The following is an 18508-nucleotide window of genomic DNA, read 5'->3' on the forward strand; positions in this document are numbered from 1 at the left end:
AATGGCCTTGGACATCCCTGTTGTGCGTTATTTTAACCCGTGATTGACGCCTGTTCTTAAAAGTGAAATCACTACTTTTTCTTTGTGTAGATTTATAGCTAAGTCCAAGGTTGTTTTCTTATGACCCTCCACGTGAATAAGTGTAGTATGTAGCTATATACATGTATAAGGTTCTGCTACTGTTTCTAATACTTTTTTTAATTGAAAAAATTTATATTTTCCAAGAAAACAAAAACCGATAGCAAACTTTGGGGAGAACGTAAGAAGCAGAAGTTTTCTCCTATGAGAATGGTCAGGTTACTTGATTACTGAAGTGTTATGTGCTTCCTTAGACACAACAGTAACGCTAGGTTACGTTCGACAGTTATGTTCACAAAGGAGCGGGCCACAAACCCAAGCTTTTTACTTCCTTCACAAAAATATTCACCACCGTCCTCTTCAAAAACCTCACTGATAGAAAGTTCACTCTTTGTCTCATCCAATTGTGTATTAATTTCTTTCCAACTTCAGTAACGAATAATTATGTAATGAAATGTATACTGAGATCATTATTCCTTAGTCATTGGTAAATGTAGAGGATATGGATGCAAAGTGGAAGCGTCCTTTTATTCTGGCTTAAACTACAGAAAATAACACTTTCTTGAGTTACAAGTTCAATAAATTACAGACTGCAGTATGAAAATTTACCGGTAACATCGATCCAGAAGGAGGCGTTAGCTTTGCCATAATTATTTTGAGCAGTGCATTCATAAAGGCCTTTATCTTTAAAGGTCGCACGTCTAATGGCCAAGGTGTTGTTGGTACTAAGAAGCACTCCATCTTTAGTCCAGTTGACATGTACTTCTGGATCACCACTCCAGTAACACTTTTTAATAAACGTGGAGTGAAGCTCAATGTTAACATTCTTGAACTCAAGCTTTATACGGGGTGGAACTGCAAAGCGAATGGAAAATACAGAGATTGCAAATATGATAATTACAGAATAATTTGGATATATCAACAAAGTTGAAATGGTAAATTAGCCACCGTAATGATTACAAAAGCTGACGTTTCGAGCGTTAGCCCTTCGTCGGAGCGAATAGAGGAATTGTGGGTTGTGTGTGCTTTTAAAAGCAGAAAATGGAGCTACTTTATTGGTGGGAGCATGGCTACGAGAAAAACATGAATAAATTAGTGGAATGAAAAGCGTTCGTTGATCCCTGTGGGATTTAGACTACCGGTTTGAAAGATGAGCTTTTGTACAAGATTTTTACGGCTTTCCGTGCCACCTAAGTGCAAGGAAAGACCGCAGATTGCCATGTGTTACTTAGAATGATTAGGTAAATTAAAATGTCTAGCGACTGGTTTCGATGTGTCCTTGTCATTCCTTTCCACGTCTCGAAGGTGTTCTCGGAATCGGTCACCTAGTCTTCTGCCTGTTTCGCCGATGTATATCTTTTTGCAATAAGTGCAAGTTATGCAATAGATTACATTGGCGGAGGTGCACGTGAAGTGATCGGTGATCTTAATGGATCGTTTAGGTCCCGATATTTTATCAGTGTTGTGAATGAAAGGACACGTTTTGCATCGTGCATGAGCGCATTTAAAAGTGCCTGGTTGGTCATTAGTCTGAAAAGAACTTCTGACCAAAAAATTGCCTATGTTTTTGTCGCGTTTGAATGAAATGAGCAAAGGCTGCGGAAAGATAGTGCTTGTCTCTGGATCATTTTGAGGTAATTTAAAGTTTTTAAGAATGATGGATTTAACTGAGTGGTTGTGAGGGTGAAACGTGAGAGTGAATGGAATGCGCTCGGATTCTTCCTTATGCGACGTTTGTAGTGCTGAATGTCGATCAATAAGTTGAGCTCGGTGGTAACCCGCTTGAACGACGGAAACAGGGTAAGCACGTTTATCGAAGAACTAGCACATTGACTCTGATTCGTGGTGGAAATCAGAGTCATCACTACATAAACGACGAAGTCTTAGAAACTGAGAAAAAGGAATGGAATTCTTAACGTGAGATGGATGCGAAGACTCGCATAATTACTTGTTATATTCGTCTCCATTAAGATCACTGGTCTTAATTTATCACGATCCATTAAGATCACCGATCACTTCACGTGCACCTCCGCCAATGTAATCTATTGCATAACTTGCACTTATTGCAAAAAGATATACATCGGCGAAACAGGCAGAAGACTAGGTGACCGATTCCGAGAACACCCTCGAGACGTGGAAAGGAATGACAAGGACACATCGAAACCAGTCGCTAGACATTTTAATTTACCTAATCATTCTAAGCAACACATGGCAATCTGCGGTCTTTCCTTGCACTAAGGTGGCACGGAAAGCTGTAAAAATCTTGAACAAAAGCTCATCTTTCAAACCGGTAGTCTAAATCCCACAGGGATCAACGAACGCTTCTCATTTCACTGATTTATTCATGTTTTTCTCGTAGCCATGCTCCCACCAATAACGTAGCTCCATTTTCTGCCTTTAAAAGCACACACAACCCACAATTCCTCTATTCGCTCCGACGAAGGGCTAACGCTCGAAACGTCAGCTTTCGTAATCATTACGGTGGCTAATTTACCATTTCAACTTTGTTGATATATCCAACTTATTTCGTTACTCCCACCGACGCAGCCCCAAACAGCTTCTTTCGAAACTATCAGCCTTTATTCATTTGATAATTACAGATTCAAAGCCCCCACCCTCCCTCCTCCCCCTTCCCTCCCTGTTCCCCCTTCCCCCCCTCCTCCTCCCTTCTCCCCTTCCTCCCCCCTCTTCAAATAAATAAATAGAAAGGAAGATGAAGATTAAACAGGCTTTGATTAAATCATGCAATGCATCCAAAAACCACCTAGGCCAGGCCATATTACTAACTGAGCTCTGACACAATCCCACAGGAATAGATATAAGATCACACAGTCTAAAAAAACCCTTATTATGAGACTGGTCCTCACAGATGAGTCCATTGCAGTTATTAGGTGAAACGTTAGATTTCAAGTATTCCTGATGATTTTCCTAATATCCGTTTCTACTTAGTATTTTTACCTCAACCAACAACACAACATGCATTAGAGATACCGACTGTCCAAGTTCCATAACGCAGGTAATTCCCAGAAATTCTGAATCGCACAGTAGGATTAGTCATTATGAGAACTACAGTTTAATGTGCCCGCGGTACAACAGAGAAACGGTAGAAGGTAGAACTTTTTATGTTCGTAGGCTGGAATGGGACCCTTTAGAAATGCGTAAGAGGCAGTCTATTAGTTCCTTTAGTTCTGCCTGTTTTGAAACTATTGTTAACTGTTTTTAGAGGATGTTTAGGGTACAGAGCAATTAGTTCAACAGTTTATACTGTTTATGTGCCTTCCTTCACAAACCAAGGTGTCACTTACTTACACAATGACCCTGAAGCTCAGACTCAGACCCCTTGATTTAGAGTTCGGCCTACTGAACATTAATCTTCACCCGATTTACAAACCAAATGCAAGACTGATTTGAAGTATAACTATGAGATTAACAAACTCACCCTTAACAGAAATGTTAACGTGTTTGGTATCTTTTCCAGCGTCATTCTCTGCTCTACAAGTGTACTGCCCTTCGTCGCTCTTTTTTATTTTAGGGAAAAGGAGAGACCAACCCTTTTCCTGCAAAGTATTATTCTTAAGCCACGTTATCTCAGTCTCACGCCGACCAACCACAATTTCACACGTCAAGTTCACACTGTTTCCCTCTATGATGAGATTGCTTGCTCCTGAAATATCCACTTTTGGTCGAACTAAGAGGTAAAAAAAGCGGAAACAAATACAAACAGAAAACGGTGACATTACTAAGCACATAGCATTACTCTATTTTGTGTTAACATTTCTCATTGAGATTTTATACTACTGTTTCTGGCCTTTTTTTGTGCAAATTTTACCTTCATTTTCACAGACCACCTTGGACCGAGTCAGGAGTTACAAGGCAAAATAGATATAAATTGGTCAAAACCCTCTTTTGGGTACGGACCTACAGACTTTCATAGTTGCTTGTTTAATTTATCTTCGCATCCATCTCATGTCAAGAAATCTATTCCCTTTTCTTAGTTACTAAGACTTCGTCGTTTATGTTGTGATGACTCTGATAGTTTTAGACAATTTAGAGGCAACGTGCCACTTTTTCTAAAAACGTGGTTACCCTGTTTCTGTCGTTCAAGCAGGTCACCACCGCCCCCAAATTATTGATCGACAATCAGCACTACTAACGTCACAGGAGGAAAATTCCGACAGCATTTCAGTCACCCTCAAACTAATGACCAACCTGGAACTTTTTAATACGCTCGCGCACGAAGCAAAACTTGTCCTTTCATTTACAACGCTGAGAAAATATCGGGACCCAAATGAGTCAATAGGATTACCGATTACTTCACGTGCACTTAGTCTAATGTCATCTATTACATAACTTGCCCTTGTTGCAAGAAGATACACATCGGCGAAAGAGGAAGATGTCTAAGTGACCGATTCCGAGAACATCTTCGCGACGTAGCAAGGAATGGCAAGGGTGCATTAAACCATTCGGTAGACATGTTAATCTACCTAATCATTCTAAGCAGCAAATGGCAGTCTGCAGTCTCTTTTTACATTTAGGTAGCTCGGAAAGCCGCAAAACTCTTGAATTTAAAGTTAATCTTTCAAATCGGCACTCTCCGATGGGTATCAACGAACACTTTTCAATCTACTTATTTATTCTTGCTTTTCTCGCCACCATCTTCCCACCAATAGCGTAACGCCACTTTCTGCATATAAACGCGCACACAACCCACAATTCCGCTCTTCGCTCTGACCAAAGGCTAACGGTCGGAACGTCAGATTTTTAACTCTTTACGGCGGCTAATTTACAATTTCAACTTAATTAATATAACCAAATTACCTAAAATACCAACAGCCTTGCCGTAAGTACTAGAACGTTACATGACAAGATTAGCACTTGACTATAATTATAATGTCCTTTTGTTTGTTTCTTTGTTTGTTTTCAGATCGCAGACCTCTTGAATTTCGTATGAAGATCTGTTAATAATAGTCTTCCATTGCAACAGACCAAAGCACAGCGACGGAGAGTCCGTTTTCCACAGTTACTGCTAATCTTTACATAGGGAGTTTTGGAAAGAAAGCGATAACGTCAGCATCCTATAAGCCAAGGATCCGGAAGCACTATGTAGTTGTTACGTTTATCATCTTGGATTGGGAGAACGTCGATAGCTTCCTACAGTATTTTTACAACCAAAAGCCGTCCGCTCGGCTACTCGAGGAGGCAAAACAAACAAATCCCTCGCCATTCTCGCACGTTCAAGTGACACTAACGCGCAGCTTGCAGTCAAAGCGTCGCGATTCACATCCGAAGTAATTGCATCGCTAGACAAACGATTATACTCAATACAGAAAGAAAACGCACCGCGATAATCAGCCAAAGCTGTTTTTAGCACATGATCAGCTTATAAAGAAACTATTAATCTCATCGAAAGGCACTGCTTTGCATTATGACGGTCAACCTACGGAGTTAACAACTGTAAATTTTTTAACTCGATATATTTATTAAACAATTAAAATCAACAATATAATTATAATAAGGTTTCGCCTCACATGGCTGCAGATATGAACAGCAAAAATACTGTAAACTTGAATTGGTTAGGTAACAATCATTTTTAGGAACTGATATAACTGCCTGACGTTCTTTACATTGCCCCTCTTGGTTACTCACCTATAACTGTCACTTTTATGTTTTTATCACGGCTTGTGACCCTCTTTGGTCCCTTAGTTTGTTTCATTCTACAAATGAATGTCCCATCATCTTCAGGCTTTACACGGCTAATATGTAGATTGCCATTGGATACTGGAGTGAATCGTCCTTTGCTTAAGGGCTTTCCATCTTTCTTCCTCCAAGATATCTGTGGCCTTGGCTTTCCCTCGGCACTGCACCTTATAGTACCTTTTTTTCCCGCAGTCATAGTTTGTTGGTTTCGCGTGTCCTCAGTAAATTTTGCTGTCAAAATAAGTGATAAGAATCATCAATATCATAGAAGTACTATTAAAAGATCAGTATGATGAATGATCTTACCCCTCATCATCCAGCATTTTTAGCCTGTACCTGTATCTCTGTAAGCTGAAAAGATGTTTTCTTACCATTAACGTAGACAATGTAATATTCAACATATTCCAATCTGGAGCATTCGTATAGTCCTGCATCAGACAACTGCACTTTATCAATGAACAGTTCACCACTTTTTTCAATCCTGATTCTTTGAGACGTAGAGTTTGGGATTTGCCTTACACCATTAATGAACCATCCTGTATAACTGGTTTCATTATTTACTGAGCATTGAAGCTTTTCATTACTGTCAATATCAAAATAGAGTTCTTTTGTGTCCAACACTTTTTTGTTCTCTGCAAGAAATAGTTCAGTTAGAGGGTGTTATAGAAAAAAAATAATCTCATCTTGAATAACATTACAGGTAGAGAAAGAAAAGATGAATATATTTACCAATACCAATGCTTAAACTGACAGATTTGTAGATTTTCCGTACATTATATTAGACCAAGTTACATTACTCCACACAAAGTCATGTCAATCGTTGTCAAATTCTGTTACATCCAAATTTTAAAAGTCGTGAAGCCTCTTTAAGACCAAGGTAGCCCCTCACCAAGTCATGAAATTCAATAAACAGCCATTGATACCCCCGTAAAAATCATTTGAGCCCTAGCTTAAGTCATCTGAGTCATTTTACCTTGGACCAAGTAAAATCACCACTAAGCATAGTCATGTCACCCCAAACCATGTCATGTCATCACTTGTTCGAGTCATATCTTTATCTTAACTATAAAATCTGCGATAAAAAACTTATGCCTTTTCGCAAACCGTACTTCAGCAGGCGCTCTTTAGAAAAGAGGTCATCTATAGATCCGAATTTTTATCTGATTTTCCATTATTCTAAAATTTTTAAGGGTGGAAGAGAGACAACACAGGAGAACAGAATCACGATTAGAGCTTTAGAATGAACTACTTACTTGGTTGACACAACGCCTGAGAACCCTTGCCATCTGATAAACATTGAGGTGAGATCTTAACTTTGCCATCAATACGAGCACAAGATGCAAGTTCTGGCTCATTTCCATTGCAAGAGACATCTGACATTGCAAAAGGAATTCCGTCATCCTTAACGTCTGAACTAATGAATTCCGCCAAAGCCCCCTCAAAGCCAAGTTGACGACAAATAACTTTGACATCCTCAAAATCCCATCCATTCCTGCAGATCTTTGCCCATTTACCTTTGTAAAATACTTCCACTCTTCCTCCATACTCCATATTTGCACCATTTAAGCGAACAGGAACTAAGAAAATTCAAAAAAAAAAAAAAATTTACAAATTAGGATGGAACTCACTAATTATGGGAATGAGAAATTCCTGCAACATTACGAATAGCCATAAATCACGAAGCGAATTAGTAGTTAATGCTAATCTTGTGATCGTGTTTTTTATAATTCTCAATGTTTTAATTTGTAATTTCCGTCAGGCTACAAGTTTCATTGGTTCGGAAAATAATAGTTACAACGTTGCAATTTTCATTTGTTTACCAGTGTGGATCAAGGCGTTTACATTGGATATTGTTAGTCTCCTTGAAGCGATGTATATAGTCAACGATGCCCTTTTGCAAAGCACTAGTGTGTGTTTCCCTTTGTAAGGTTCCCCTTGTAAGGTTCATCAGCGCACTAACTTGAAAGCAAACCAGTTCTAATTCATTTTTGCAGTATTTTAAAACTTTCAAAAGCATGCTTTCGTAAGTTTCGTAAAAACGCTAAAACTTGAGAGTGCAGTAGGGAAATTCATAATGATAAACTATAACCTCTTAAGCATTAGTCTTCTATTGTCAAGGACGTGACGTTTTGATAGGAAAAGTGGAGTCCAGAAATTTTGAAATATTTTATCGCACACGAAAGAGAAGAATAGGAAAGGAAAGGGAAACCAAATTTTTGGGGGAACTGAAATGAAGGGTTTGAAAGGATCAATCTGACTCTTTCTTTGAGAACTGTAACGTTTATGAGCCCTAAATGGATGATGGCGCAAGTTCTTGTTTCAGCAGTTACTCAATACTTATTCTTTAAGAAATTTACTAGAACTGTAGAAAACAGTTATATTTAACTAATTGACAGTGGTTTGAGGACTCAAGAGGCGCAGTCGAGGGAGTCCGCATCGTACATGTGTACAATTCATTCTTACCTTTGCAAAATTGGTGTTTCTTTGCCAGGTTTTTTTGACATGTAGTTGGAGTGGTGCAGTTGTGGTAGATGGATTTCTTCGAGGCGTTGCCTCTTTCTACATACCATGTGTCATTGGCATAAACACCGTTGTTATAGTAGCCCATGGCCATGCAGGTTAAATCTATTTCAGCTTCATCCCATTGACTGGTACAAAGCTTTTGCCAGCTGCTGTTCGTGTAGATTTCCATTCTACCGACAGACGGGTTTTTCTCTGTTTTGAAACGTAGCGGAAATGCTTCAAAAAATTAAATAAACAATAGATTTAGTTATTTAGTTTCTTTTGGTTTTGCAGCACTAATTGTCTTATGATAATGAAATAACATCGATAATATTGACCGCAAAAATCAAAATAATAACAAACGCCCGAGCAGCCTGCAGGACGCGTGTTATACATAGACTTCACATTGGGCCTTGCTCACCTGTGGCTAGTAATAGAGCATCGGAGCGCGGACTCCGAAGGTCTCAGATTTCAATCCACATGGGGGCTCAAAATTTTTCTTTGTCCCACTCTCGTGACGAGACGAAAAACAACTCTCTCCATTTCTATGCAGAGCTCAAAGTTTACAATTTTTCTTATTCTATTTACAAACATAATGATGTTTACCGATTAAAATTATCCAGCAAATTATGAATTCATGTTCTTAGACTTCTCCCTCGTATGCCATAGGAAGCATCTAAGTATTTAAAATTTGGGAAAAACTCCTTTCTCAGTGATCAGAAATGATGACGCCATCGAGGTTGAATTAAACGGGCATGAAAAAGTTTTGTAACAAAAATAGGAGCCTCATAAGCTTCGTTGTAATAATTACTATACTGAATAGAAGAGGAGAAGAGATTTTAGAACGAGCAAACTCTATCGCTTTCAATAAATTGTAACTTGACACTTTATGTACATGGAAATTTTTTCTTTTCTCTCGTAAAGTATATGGTGAGTTTTGCACATGTACAGTTAAATCATGAAGGATGTGTGACTTATAATGAAGTTAAATCCTTACTTTTAATGATTTGTCCTTTTTATATACTTGCCTAAATTATGGTGCACGAGTGTGATTTAGGTTCAAAGCCAGAGTTTTCCCCGAATTCATTATTATTTTAATTTCTATTAGTGTATTTATTCATTTTGTTTTTGTAAAAGACTCTCCTTCCACCGAAATCACATCGCAGAATCTTGTATGTTACCTTCATGGCAACTGGACGTGTTGGTACATCCTCTCAGCAGTGCTCTGGTCCCATCGCAGTGTTTCCCACCATACATGTATAATGGTTCTGGATTAGTACATTCTCTTTCCCTTGTTTGTATACCGCCAACTGGCTTGGTACAGATACTCCATGAGTTCCACTCGTTCCAGCCACCATCGACTAAAAAACAAGTAGATGTTGAAAATAACCGCAAATGAGAAACAACCATAGACGATATATTGAGATCATTCAACAAAATGCGGTATGTACGACAGGGGCACAGTCTATATTTCGACATTTCACTATCATTACTTCGAATGATCAAGCTAACCTTTGGCTGCAGTAGTCTCATTAATTTGGCAAGTAACGATGCTGCAGAGTTTGCATATAATTCATTGAAGTATACTGAGTTTGAAAAACCTCAGTAATTTAGCATAAGCATATTTACGGAAAAGCCGAAAACTCTGCTTTTGATTTAATTACTTCGCTAAACTCTGCTTTACACCCGTAACGGATAACTTACCGGATAGAAATGTAGTCCAGTTACTGTCCAACTACTGATTTCGTTTGCGGAGATAACGCAAAAGCTCAGTTTAAAAAATATTTGGTGGAAGGTGAAGACTTGTAACTGTAATGCGTGACGGCGTGACGCTTCTTAAAGAAGATCAAAATTCCAATACGGAACTATAGAAACACTGTGAAATGAAATTTTTGCAAATTGCAAAATATTACGACTAATTATGTGTCGTTATTACAGCTTCTACCAAGCAGCTGTTAGAAGAAGTAGGTAAAAACTAAGGAATTTTTATTTTGATTGGGAAGGGGAGAGTGGGTTTGGCTATCCGACATTTGGAAGCGAGTTTAATAAGACGAAATGCCGTTAACACCTTAAACAGCATGCGAGTTGCATTTAGCCAACATGGAATACTGAACTGGAGGGCTCAAAAATGTTGAACAGGATACGTTTTTCTTTAAATGACAGATACGTGTGTGGTGTGTTGAGGAGGGGTTTATGACCACAGTCCATAAAAGCCGCATTTCTCAAATGTTTAGCTCTGAACGCTGGGGTTAGTGTCCCACTTTCACCCGATTGCTTATCACATACTCTCTGTATCATCCATATACTATTAGTCTCTAGGAGACAGAGTCAGCTGTGGCATTGTAATATAAACTCCAAAAATGCTTTGTCCTACGTTCACTACCAAAAGAAAGAAGTATCTTAAGGGACGTAAAAAGACTAATAACAGAGCAGAGTAGAAGAGTTCTTTTAAGAAATGTATCAACTAATATCACTGGTTGGTACTTCAGAGATTAAGACATGGCACCTGCATTTCTTCAAAAACTCTTCAATTCGGCTTAGGTATGGGGGTTTTTTACGTCCCTTAATATCACTTGCTGGTGGGGATGTCAAAGTTGAGGCAAATTCTGCCTTGACTTGGCAAATGTCGGCAACTTGACTCGTTCCATTATCTCACATAAGTTGTAGTTGTGGAAGCTAATGGGATGGGCAAGTTGGATGTTATCAGGAACTTCTCCTCTAAGGCCGCTGAAATGCATTCCGGCCTCTGCACTTTCCTTGTAATCGGACTCGTTTTGGATGGGGTGGAGGCGGTGGAGCCTGAACGCTTGGACGCCGAGCGGGAAAAGTAGCCGTTGATCTGCCGAGTGGTCAAGAATCCAGAGCTATTAAGCAACCGGTAACCATTTGTGTCCCTCACGATTAACATTGAGCGAGCAACTGAGGTGGTGTTGACTTTTTACCATCTTAACTCACTGATCAGGGACTTACTCAGTAGATAATTCTCCTGCTTCTCTTTGAATCACGCTCTTGACGATTTGCTTGCCTTTAGTGCCCATCCCATTCGTTGGAGAAAGCTGTACATGGTTACGCCGTTAGACTGGAGGAGCAGTTTGAAAGTGAACCAAAGCTACAACGCTAGCACACTGGAAACAAAACGACAGCACATCTGCCTTTACTTCCAATGCTTGACAGAATTTGCCTCAACTTTGAAATCCCCACCAGTAATATTAAGGGACTTCAAAAAGCCCCATACCCGAGCCGAATTGAGGAGTTTTTGAAGAAGTGTGGGTGTCATCATTCTAAATCTTTAAAGTACCCACCAGTGATATTAACAGCTGCATTTCTTCAACTCTGCTCTGGTCTTGGTCTTTCTACGCCCCTTAAGATACTTCTTTCTTTTGGTAGTGAAGAAAGCATTTTTGGAGTTTATATTACAGTGCCACAGCTGAGTCTGTCTCCTAAAGACTAATAATATACGGATGATACTGAGAGTAAGCGGTGAGCAATCGCCTAAAAATAGGACTTCAATCCCAGCGTTAAGAACGAAACACGTGGGGAATATTTTCAATTCTTTTCATGGAGTGTGGTCATAAACCCCTCCTCATCACACCACAGACGTATCTGTCATTTAAAGAAAATTATGTTCCAGTCACATCTTTCATCCCTCCAGTTCAGTTTTCATTGTTGACTAAATGCAACTCGCGTGCTAATTAGGGTGCTAAAGGCGTTTTTTGCTATTAAACTTGCTTCCAAAATGTCAGATCGCTAAGCCCACTTCCGTCTCCCCTTCCCAATCAAAGTAAAAGCTCCTTAGTTTTTACCTACTTCGTCTAACAGCTGCCTGGTAGAAGTTGTAATGACGACACATATAATAAGTCGCAGTATTTTGTGATTTAAAAAGACTTCGTTTCACAGTTTTTCCAAAGTTACGTGTTCAAACCTTGATCTACTTTAAGAAGCGTCACGCCGTCACGTATTTATTTTTGAAACTGAGCTTTTGCGTTAATCTCTGAAAATGAAATCATTAGTTGGACAGTAACTGGGCTATATTTTTATCAGGTAAGTTATCCGTTACGGGTGTAAAGCAGAGTTGAGCGAAATAATTTTTAATCAAAAGCAGAGTTTTCGGCTTTTCCGTAAATACGCTTAGTCTATCAACACACGGCAATATGCTAATTAGTATAAACTCTCACGAAAATATTTAGATTTTGATGGCGTTTTATAAAGCGCTCTCGAAAAAAGCCGAACCAATCATTACATTTCTTGGAAGAAGAGCACTTGGGTACTCAACCGTAAGATGAACCCGATTGGGGAATGGCCACATATGAAAATTTCGGAATGTAACTACAGTCGAACTTCGATTATCCGGACTCGTCGGGACCTCGGTAAATAATCCGGATAATTGAGAGTCCGGATAATCGAAAATATGAATATTCATGAGATAGAAATGTAAACAAAAGTATACAGCAAAGAAAACATCATTTTAATTGTGAAATATACACAGTCTGTATGTATTTACACTGAATAAAAACTTTCAGTTCAGTTATTTACAAAGGTCTAAAATGTTCAACCACGTTTGTTTGCTTCAAAGACTTGTAGCTTGGTCGCATTAACTGCACAGGATCAATATCGTTTTATTTATTTATTTAAGGATTTGTACAAAGTACTAGTATAAAAACAATGGGACATGAGTCCCCTACTAGGTTTAAATACCAACCCAACCCCCTTAAACTAAGCGTCCTATCCCCTCTATCCCCTAAATCTAATACACTTACACAAAAAGAAGACACTTAAAATAATGTGTCCTAAATGTCGTCGGATAAATGCCCACTCGGTTTGTAGCTGTCACTTTCTAGTTAAAGTGCGAAAATTTTCGCCATCAAAGACATTTAAGAGTCTGTTAAAGTAAAACTCCTTAAGCTTGCGCTTAAAAGAGCTAAGGGACTCTGACTGCCTAACACTGGAATATTGTTCCACGTCGAGTACTTTTCGAAACATTGCTCTGCCTCTTTAGTCGATACTAGTTTCTCGTCATTGCTCTCATATTCCTCATCGCTGCATACACTTTCGCTTTCCGTCAAATCTCCGACAACGGTGGCTAAAATCTCTTCATCAGATATTTGCGGTGAATTCGGGAGCTCGTTTTCCAGTTGATTAAGCTAGTCTTTCCCATCGCGAGCATTAGGCATTTCCTCATTGTCAAGTTGTTATACATGTTCCAACATTTAGACCATGGACTCAGCAATATTATCCTCTCTGAATTCGGGCTGTGAATTTGACTCGATTTTGTCCGAATTTTGAAAAGCGCACAGGATAATACGCTGTTTCAAGAGTCTTTTGAAAGGATTATCGGGCTTTTTGCGACTTTGAGTTTTTAAGATCACAACTAATTACTATTCATGAGAAAATTGGGACCAGAGATAAAAGTCCGGATAATCGAATAGTCCGGATAATCTAGGTCCGGATAATTGAGGTCCGGATAATCGAGGTTCGACTGTAGACGGTAAATCTGTGTTTACTCAGGCTATTGTAAAATCGCCACTAACGATTATGCTTTTCGTCGGGAGAAGTACAGTATAACCTACAACCAAAAAACAGGCATCGATAAAGTGCTTAATACTTCTACTTTTGACATGGATTATTCATTTTCCATGCTATGTATTCCACAAAAGACGCAAGTATCTTCTTGCGAATGCTTATTTTGGCTAATTTATACAGCTATTTCTGGCCATGTAGAGCGTGAAATTGATTTTCTCAAATATTTCCGAAATTCCAAGGTACTTTGAGAAATAAGACTCGAAACCATTGAAAACTTGTTAATAGTTACCTAAAAGTTGAAAATGGAGGTAGATTTAATTTTTGACCGTGGCCGAGATTTGATCGATATTATTGTCCATTTCCTCTTAAAAACTAGTAATACTCTACAAATAGTCTACAAGCAGTTCCAAAGCGACATGTGATCGTTTCAACTGGATGGGTTTCTTCGATTCTTTAACTCTGAGCGAAACATCAGACTGCCCGTCATTTAGTGATTTGAAAACCTTCACCGGCTACCGATCATTTCGCCGCAGCGAGAGAAAGAATAGGCCCGCAACGCGTACGTGTGTGGCTTACGAAGTTGAGCTGGTTTGTCGTGTCTGGTGTTTTATTAAGTTTCTATTAGAAGAGCTAATATCTGATTGAAGTTAGATAGTTTTTAATATTGTTCCTGTTCATGGATAGAATGTTCATTTTTAAGATGAGGGTTAAAGGCCAAACTTTGTAACTGAGGTCTCATTTTGACAATAAACACCCAAAGGATGCACCGTTGGGAAATGATGTAATCTATATTAGAAACTATTGGGAGCTTGATTTAGTTTGAATTTATGACTAATTTTGGACAAAACATACTTGTAAAGTAACACAATGCTAAGGGTAGGTTTCTATTGTCCGTTTTAGCACAAAGTTCTATTCTCAGTTGGTCGAGAGCAAACCATTTACTACAATTATTGTATTTGGGTTTTGTGGGACTGTATTTTCAATAAAGAACACAGAAGAATCTAGTTGAGGCAGGTGGATATGGGGTTCTAAATGGAAGAATTTAGGGAAAAATATAGGTGCCTAACAAGATCAGAACACAAGCAATATTTTAATGAATCATATGTTGTCTGAGTAGTTCTCTGTAGTAACATTACTTTAACATTACCAATAATTTTTAACCCACCAAGATTTACAATTGACCTGGAGGTTTTATTTAACAGAAAGTTCAATTGAGATAGAGTGTCACCATAATAGATTTCAGGAACAATAATCAGAGATATCACTTAAACACAACGGAGGTCAATGTAAAGGCAAGCACATGATGTAATCATATGATTTCAAGTACCAGAATCTTTCAAGTTTTCTTATTATTGTCATTACATACCAGTGAGTTCCCCAAATTCAAGCTATATCACTATGAAATCAAAACCCATGACAATCTTGTGAATTTATTCATGGCAAATTCACAGATTTTTCACAGGATTTTCATGGTTAAATCAGTGCTTTTTTCATGGTCTCGGTGCCATGAGATAGACATGAAAAATCCCATGAGAAACCTGTGAGAATTTGTCATATTCACGACTCATGAGACATTGTGTAAAGTGAGGTAGAAGCCATGAAATACCCATGAAAATGGCCTTTCATGGCCTTTTCAAAGGTACTGAAAAACCCATGAATTTCATGTCAAAAACAATTCACTAGGTTCTAATGGTTGTAGGAAATCATGACCCAGGAATATCCTGTGAAAATGTAAAAAATTCATTGAGCGTGAAAAATTTCCATGATTTTTCATGGCCCCTCCATGGCATCTTCATGGCACATGAAAGTTAATTGCCAGTTAGTTGTCATGGGGTTTTTGGGAATATGCAAACACCATGAAAATTCCTAGAAAATCCCATGAATTTGGAATGAAAAGGTCTCCTCTTTACTTGTGCCCAAGACTAGCCGTATGCTTGCAATACAATAAAACTCTTGTGTGCTAAAATTCAAATGTAAGCTGTCAAGCAGCATTTAATTCTCATGTTATACGATTTTTTTTTTGTTGATTCTGTAAGTTGAGATTCAAAGATTTCTACTCAGTTTTAATTTGACTCAACACTCTTGGGAGTGAAGGGCTTAATTACAGCTGAATAATTGATCTTTGAATTACAATCTTGTTGTAACTGTTTCAATAAATTGTAATGAAGTTATCCTTAACTGCAGACTAAATAGCTGTTTGCCTTTTTTTGCTGGGCTCGAAGGTTGTCAAGCGCGACTAAAATAATCCTGAAACCTTCAGCTTATTGATAGATTTATTTCATCGTAAAGCGTAAGCTTAAGAAATTGTGGCATGCAAGTGATCGATTCGATTCTCAGTTTTGATCACGTACCCAATATCATAATTTATACTCACCACAAACTTTCAAAGTCGTAGCTTTATAAATGGCCGTTTGCATGACCCTTGTACCGGCCAGTCGATATGTGAACTGTTGACCCTTCTTTTAATTCTACGGCGCCAACGACTTGCTCTCCATTTGTACCACTCACGCTGTTTTCGTTTTCCCATTGAACAACAGTAAAACCCATCTTTAGAGATGTTACATTAAGTAAAACAGTCGAGAAAAGAAATAGCTTAACGCACGAGCCATCAACCTATGAAGAGTACCTTTCAAAGCTGAGCGCGAAATGGAATTTTCTTTGTTTCCGATCACGGGCATAATCACGTGGATATTTCGACCTCCCGCACAACACAATCCGGCGCTCTAGCCAATTGAGCTAACCAGGAGGCGGTTGAGGGCATTTACCCTGATGTTTGTTCCAGTTCACAGCTCTGTAACTGCCAGCGACTGTAATTTCTGAGGACATGTTCCTACCCTAATTCCTTTGACATCTACACTTTCTATTTCAATTTTTAATGGCATGGACTGAAATGTTTCAACGGTGTCGTTGAGAACATGAACTTTAATTTTTAGAAAGGCTCTTGCAGTCCTAGTACCCCAGCAACCTCTTCATTTAGGAAAGTTTCGTTCGATGCCTCCCTTAGGATGGCGTTTATTTTTACTTTACCATTGGCCTTCATCCACACAGGGACAGTTCGCAACGAATAAAATTCAGTTGGCGTTCCTTCCTTACAGCTGGTCAGGGTCACAGTGGGTGTCCCCTCCCATGGAACATCTGGCCGTCTCTCATCGTCAACATATAAGGCAACGTTGTCGTCGGTCCAGTTTCTAATAAAATTTCACCTCCATAAAGAAGACGGTGGTGATTTCGAGAGCAACGATCTATTCCACCCTTGCGGGCCTTTAGGCAATCTTTCCCCCTATGACCAGAGGCTATGCAACGGAAACACGGCTTTCTTTCTTTCGCGATCTTCCAGCGGTCATCCGCTCCTGTGCCGTAATACTCCTTGCAATACCACACCCCGTGATGGAAACTGTGACAGAGAGAACACGAAGGCTTTACACTACGCGCTCCGCTCTCTTTCTCCCTTGCAACAGCATGTAAACTTTGCATCCTGTTCTGATCCTGAAATCTCGGTACTCTCGGTAGTCTGACGTACTCGACAGGTTTCGACTCAATCCCGTTCACCATTTCCACTGATACTATTTGGAATCTAACTTCGTCTTTCAACCAGTCTCTGAAAGCTATGACTGATCCTTGTCTGGCGTGTTCGTTTAACCAGCGACTGTAATTCTCTAGCTAACGTTCAGACAACTCTTTACCAGCAGGCTGTGAAGAGTTCTACCTCGCAACTCCCCATCTCTTCCTTTGACCTGTAACTTTACCACTGTAACTCTAACAAGGTCAGCAAACTTCTGCAGTGCGTGGATATCGTTGCTTCTTATTAACGGTGCCTGTTCTAGTTGATCCAAGTAGGCTCGCAAAAGCCGGCGCGTACCTCCATACTTCGTCTTTAATTAATATTTAATTTACCTCCTTGTATTCGGAGGCGTCGAATCCAAGACCACAGATGCATTTCAAAGCGTTCCCTGTAAGTCATTGTCGTACCCTTGCCATTTTCAAATGTACTGGCTCCATTGACTCGCCTACAAGACTTGTAAAAGGGCCCAAAAATCTTCAAACTTTCTCTTGTCACCACTTAACGTCGGAACTGTTAACGGCTTAAAATATCGGTTTCGGTCTTCGTGGCTACCGTGACTTTTGGACGCGCCGACTTTGATTACATTTTGACCCGCTTCGATCATTATTTGTACATCTCTTTCGATCGTTTCAAAGGGAATGCTTTGGCAGTCAAGTGAAAGACTTCATCTGTTTTCAACTTGAACATGATGTGGGAAATAAATCCTTGGGCATATGCAAAACTCACCTGAATCCCTCTTGGTTAAAAGAGCCCACGCCCACGAAGATAGAGCTTTATAATCGCCATTGCTGTCTTCTGCCACACAGCCATATTGGCCAAAAATTTCGTTATTCACTCCCGTAATTAAGAGCTGACTTTGCATGCTGTTTCCGTCCAGCGATTTTTCAATGACCTCTAAACTTGAACTGGATTGTATAGAGATCAAGTCGCGGCTTTTGAACCACAAGATGGTTGGTTAAAGAGGACTACCTTCTACGGTGCAGTTGAAAGTTACATTTTTCCCTATATCTACACTTTGGTGCTGTGGAACTTCTTTTAATCTTACCGTAGTGTCAAAAGGGAAAAATTATTATGGAATAAATATCTCTAGTGGGAATAGGATAATAGCGGTAAAAGAAAATAATATTCAAGTATTATTTAGAGTTTCGT

At 39.1% G+C, this 18508-nt stretch overlaps 1 protein-coding gene across 1 annotated transcript in view; it reads right to left on the reverse strand.

Annotated features, from left to right (window-relative positions):
- LOC111344457 (fibroblast growth factor receptor-like) overlaps positions 1-18508 on the reverse strand; it is a 36219-nt gene that overhangs the window by 9848 nt on the left and 7863 nt on the right. The window contains exons 5-11 of the mRNA XM_088761085.1: positions 9459-9638; positions 8239-8514; positions 7029-7352; positions 6147-6407; positions 5725-6006; positions 3518-3766; positions 688-933 (exon numbers count right to left, since the gene is read on the reverse strand). Coding sequence (XP_088617211.1) covers positions 688-933; positions 3518-3766; positions 5725-6006; positions 6147-6407; positions 7029-7352; positions 8239-8514; positions 9459-9638 — 1818 coding nt within the window. The remainder of the gene's footprint in view (positions 1-687; positions 934-3517; positions 3767-5724; positions 6007-6146; positions 6408-7028; positions 7353-8238; positions 8515-9458; positions 9639-18508) is intronic.

This window comes from Stylophora pistillata, chromosome 5 (assembly GCF_964205215.1).
Source record: "Stylophora pistillata chromosome 5, jaStyPist1.2, whole genome shotgun sequence".
Classification (NCBI taxonomy): domain Eukaryota; kingdom Metazoa; phylum Cnidaria; class Anthozoa; order Scleractinia; family Pocilloporidae; genus Stylophora; species Stylophora pistillata.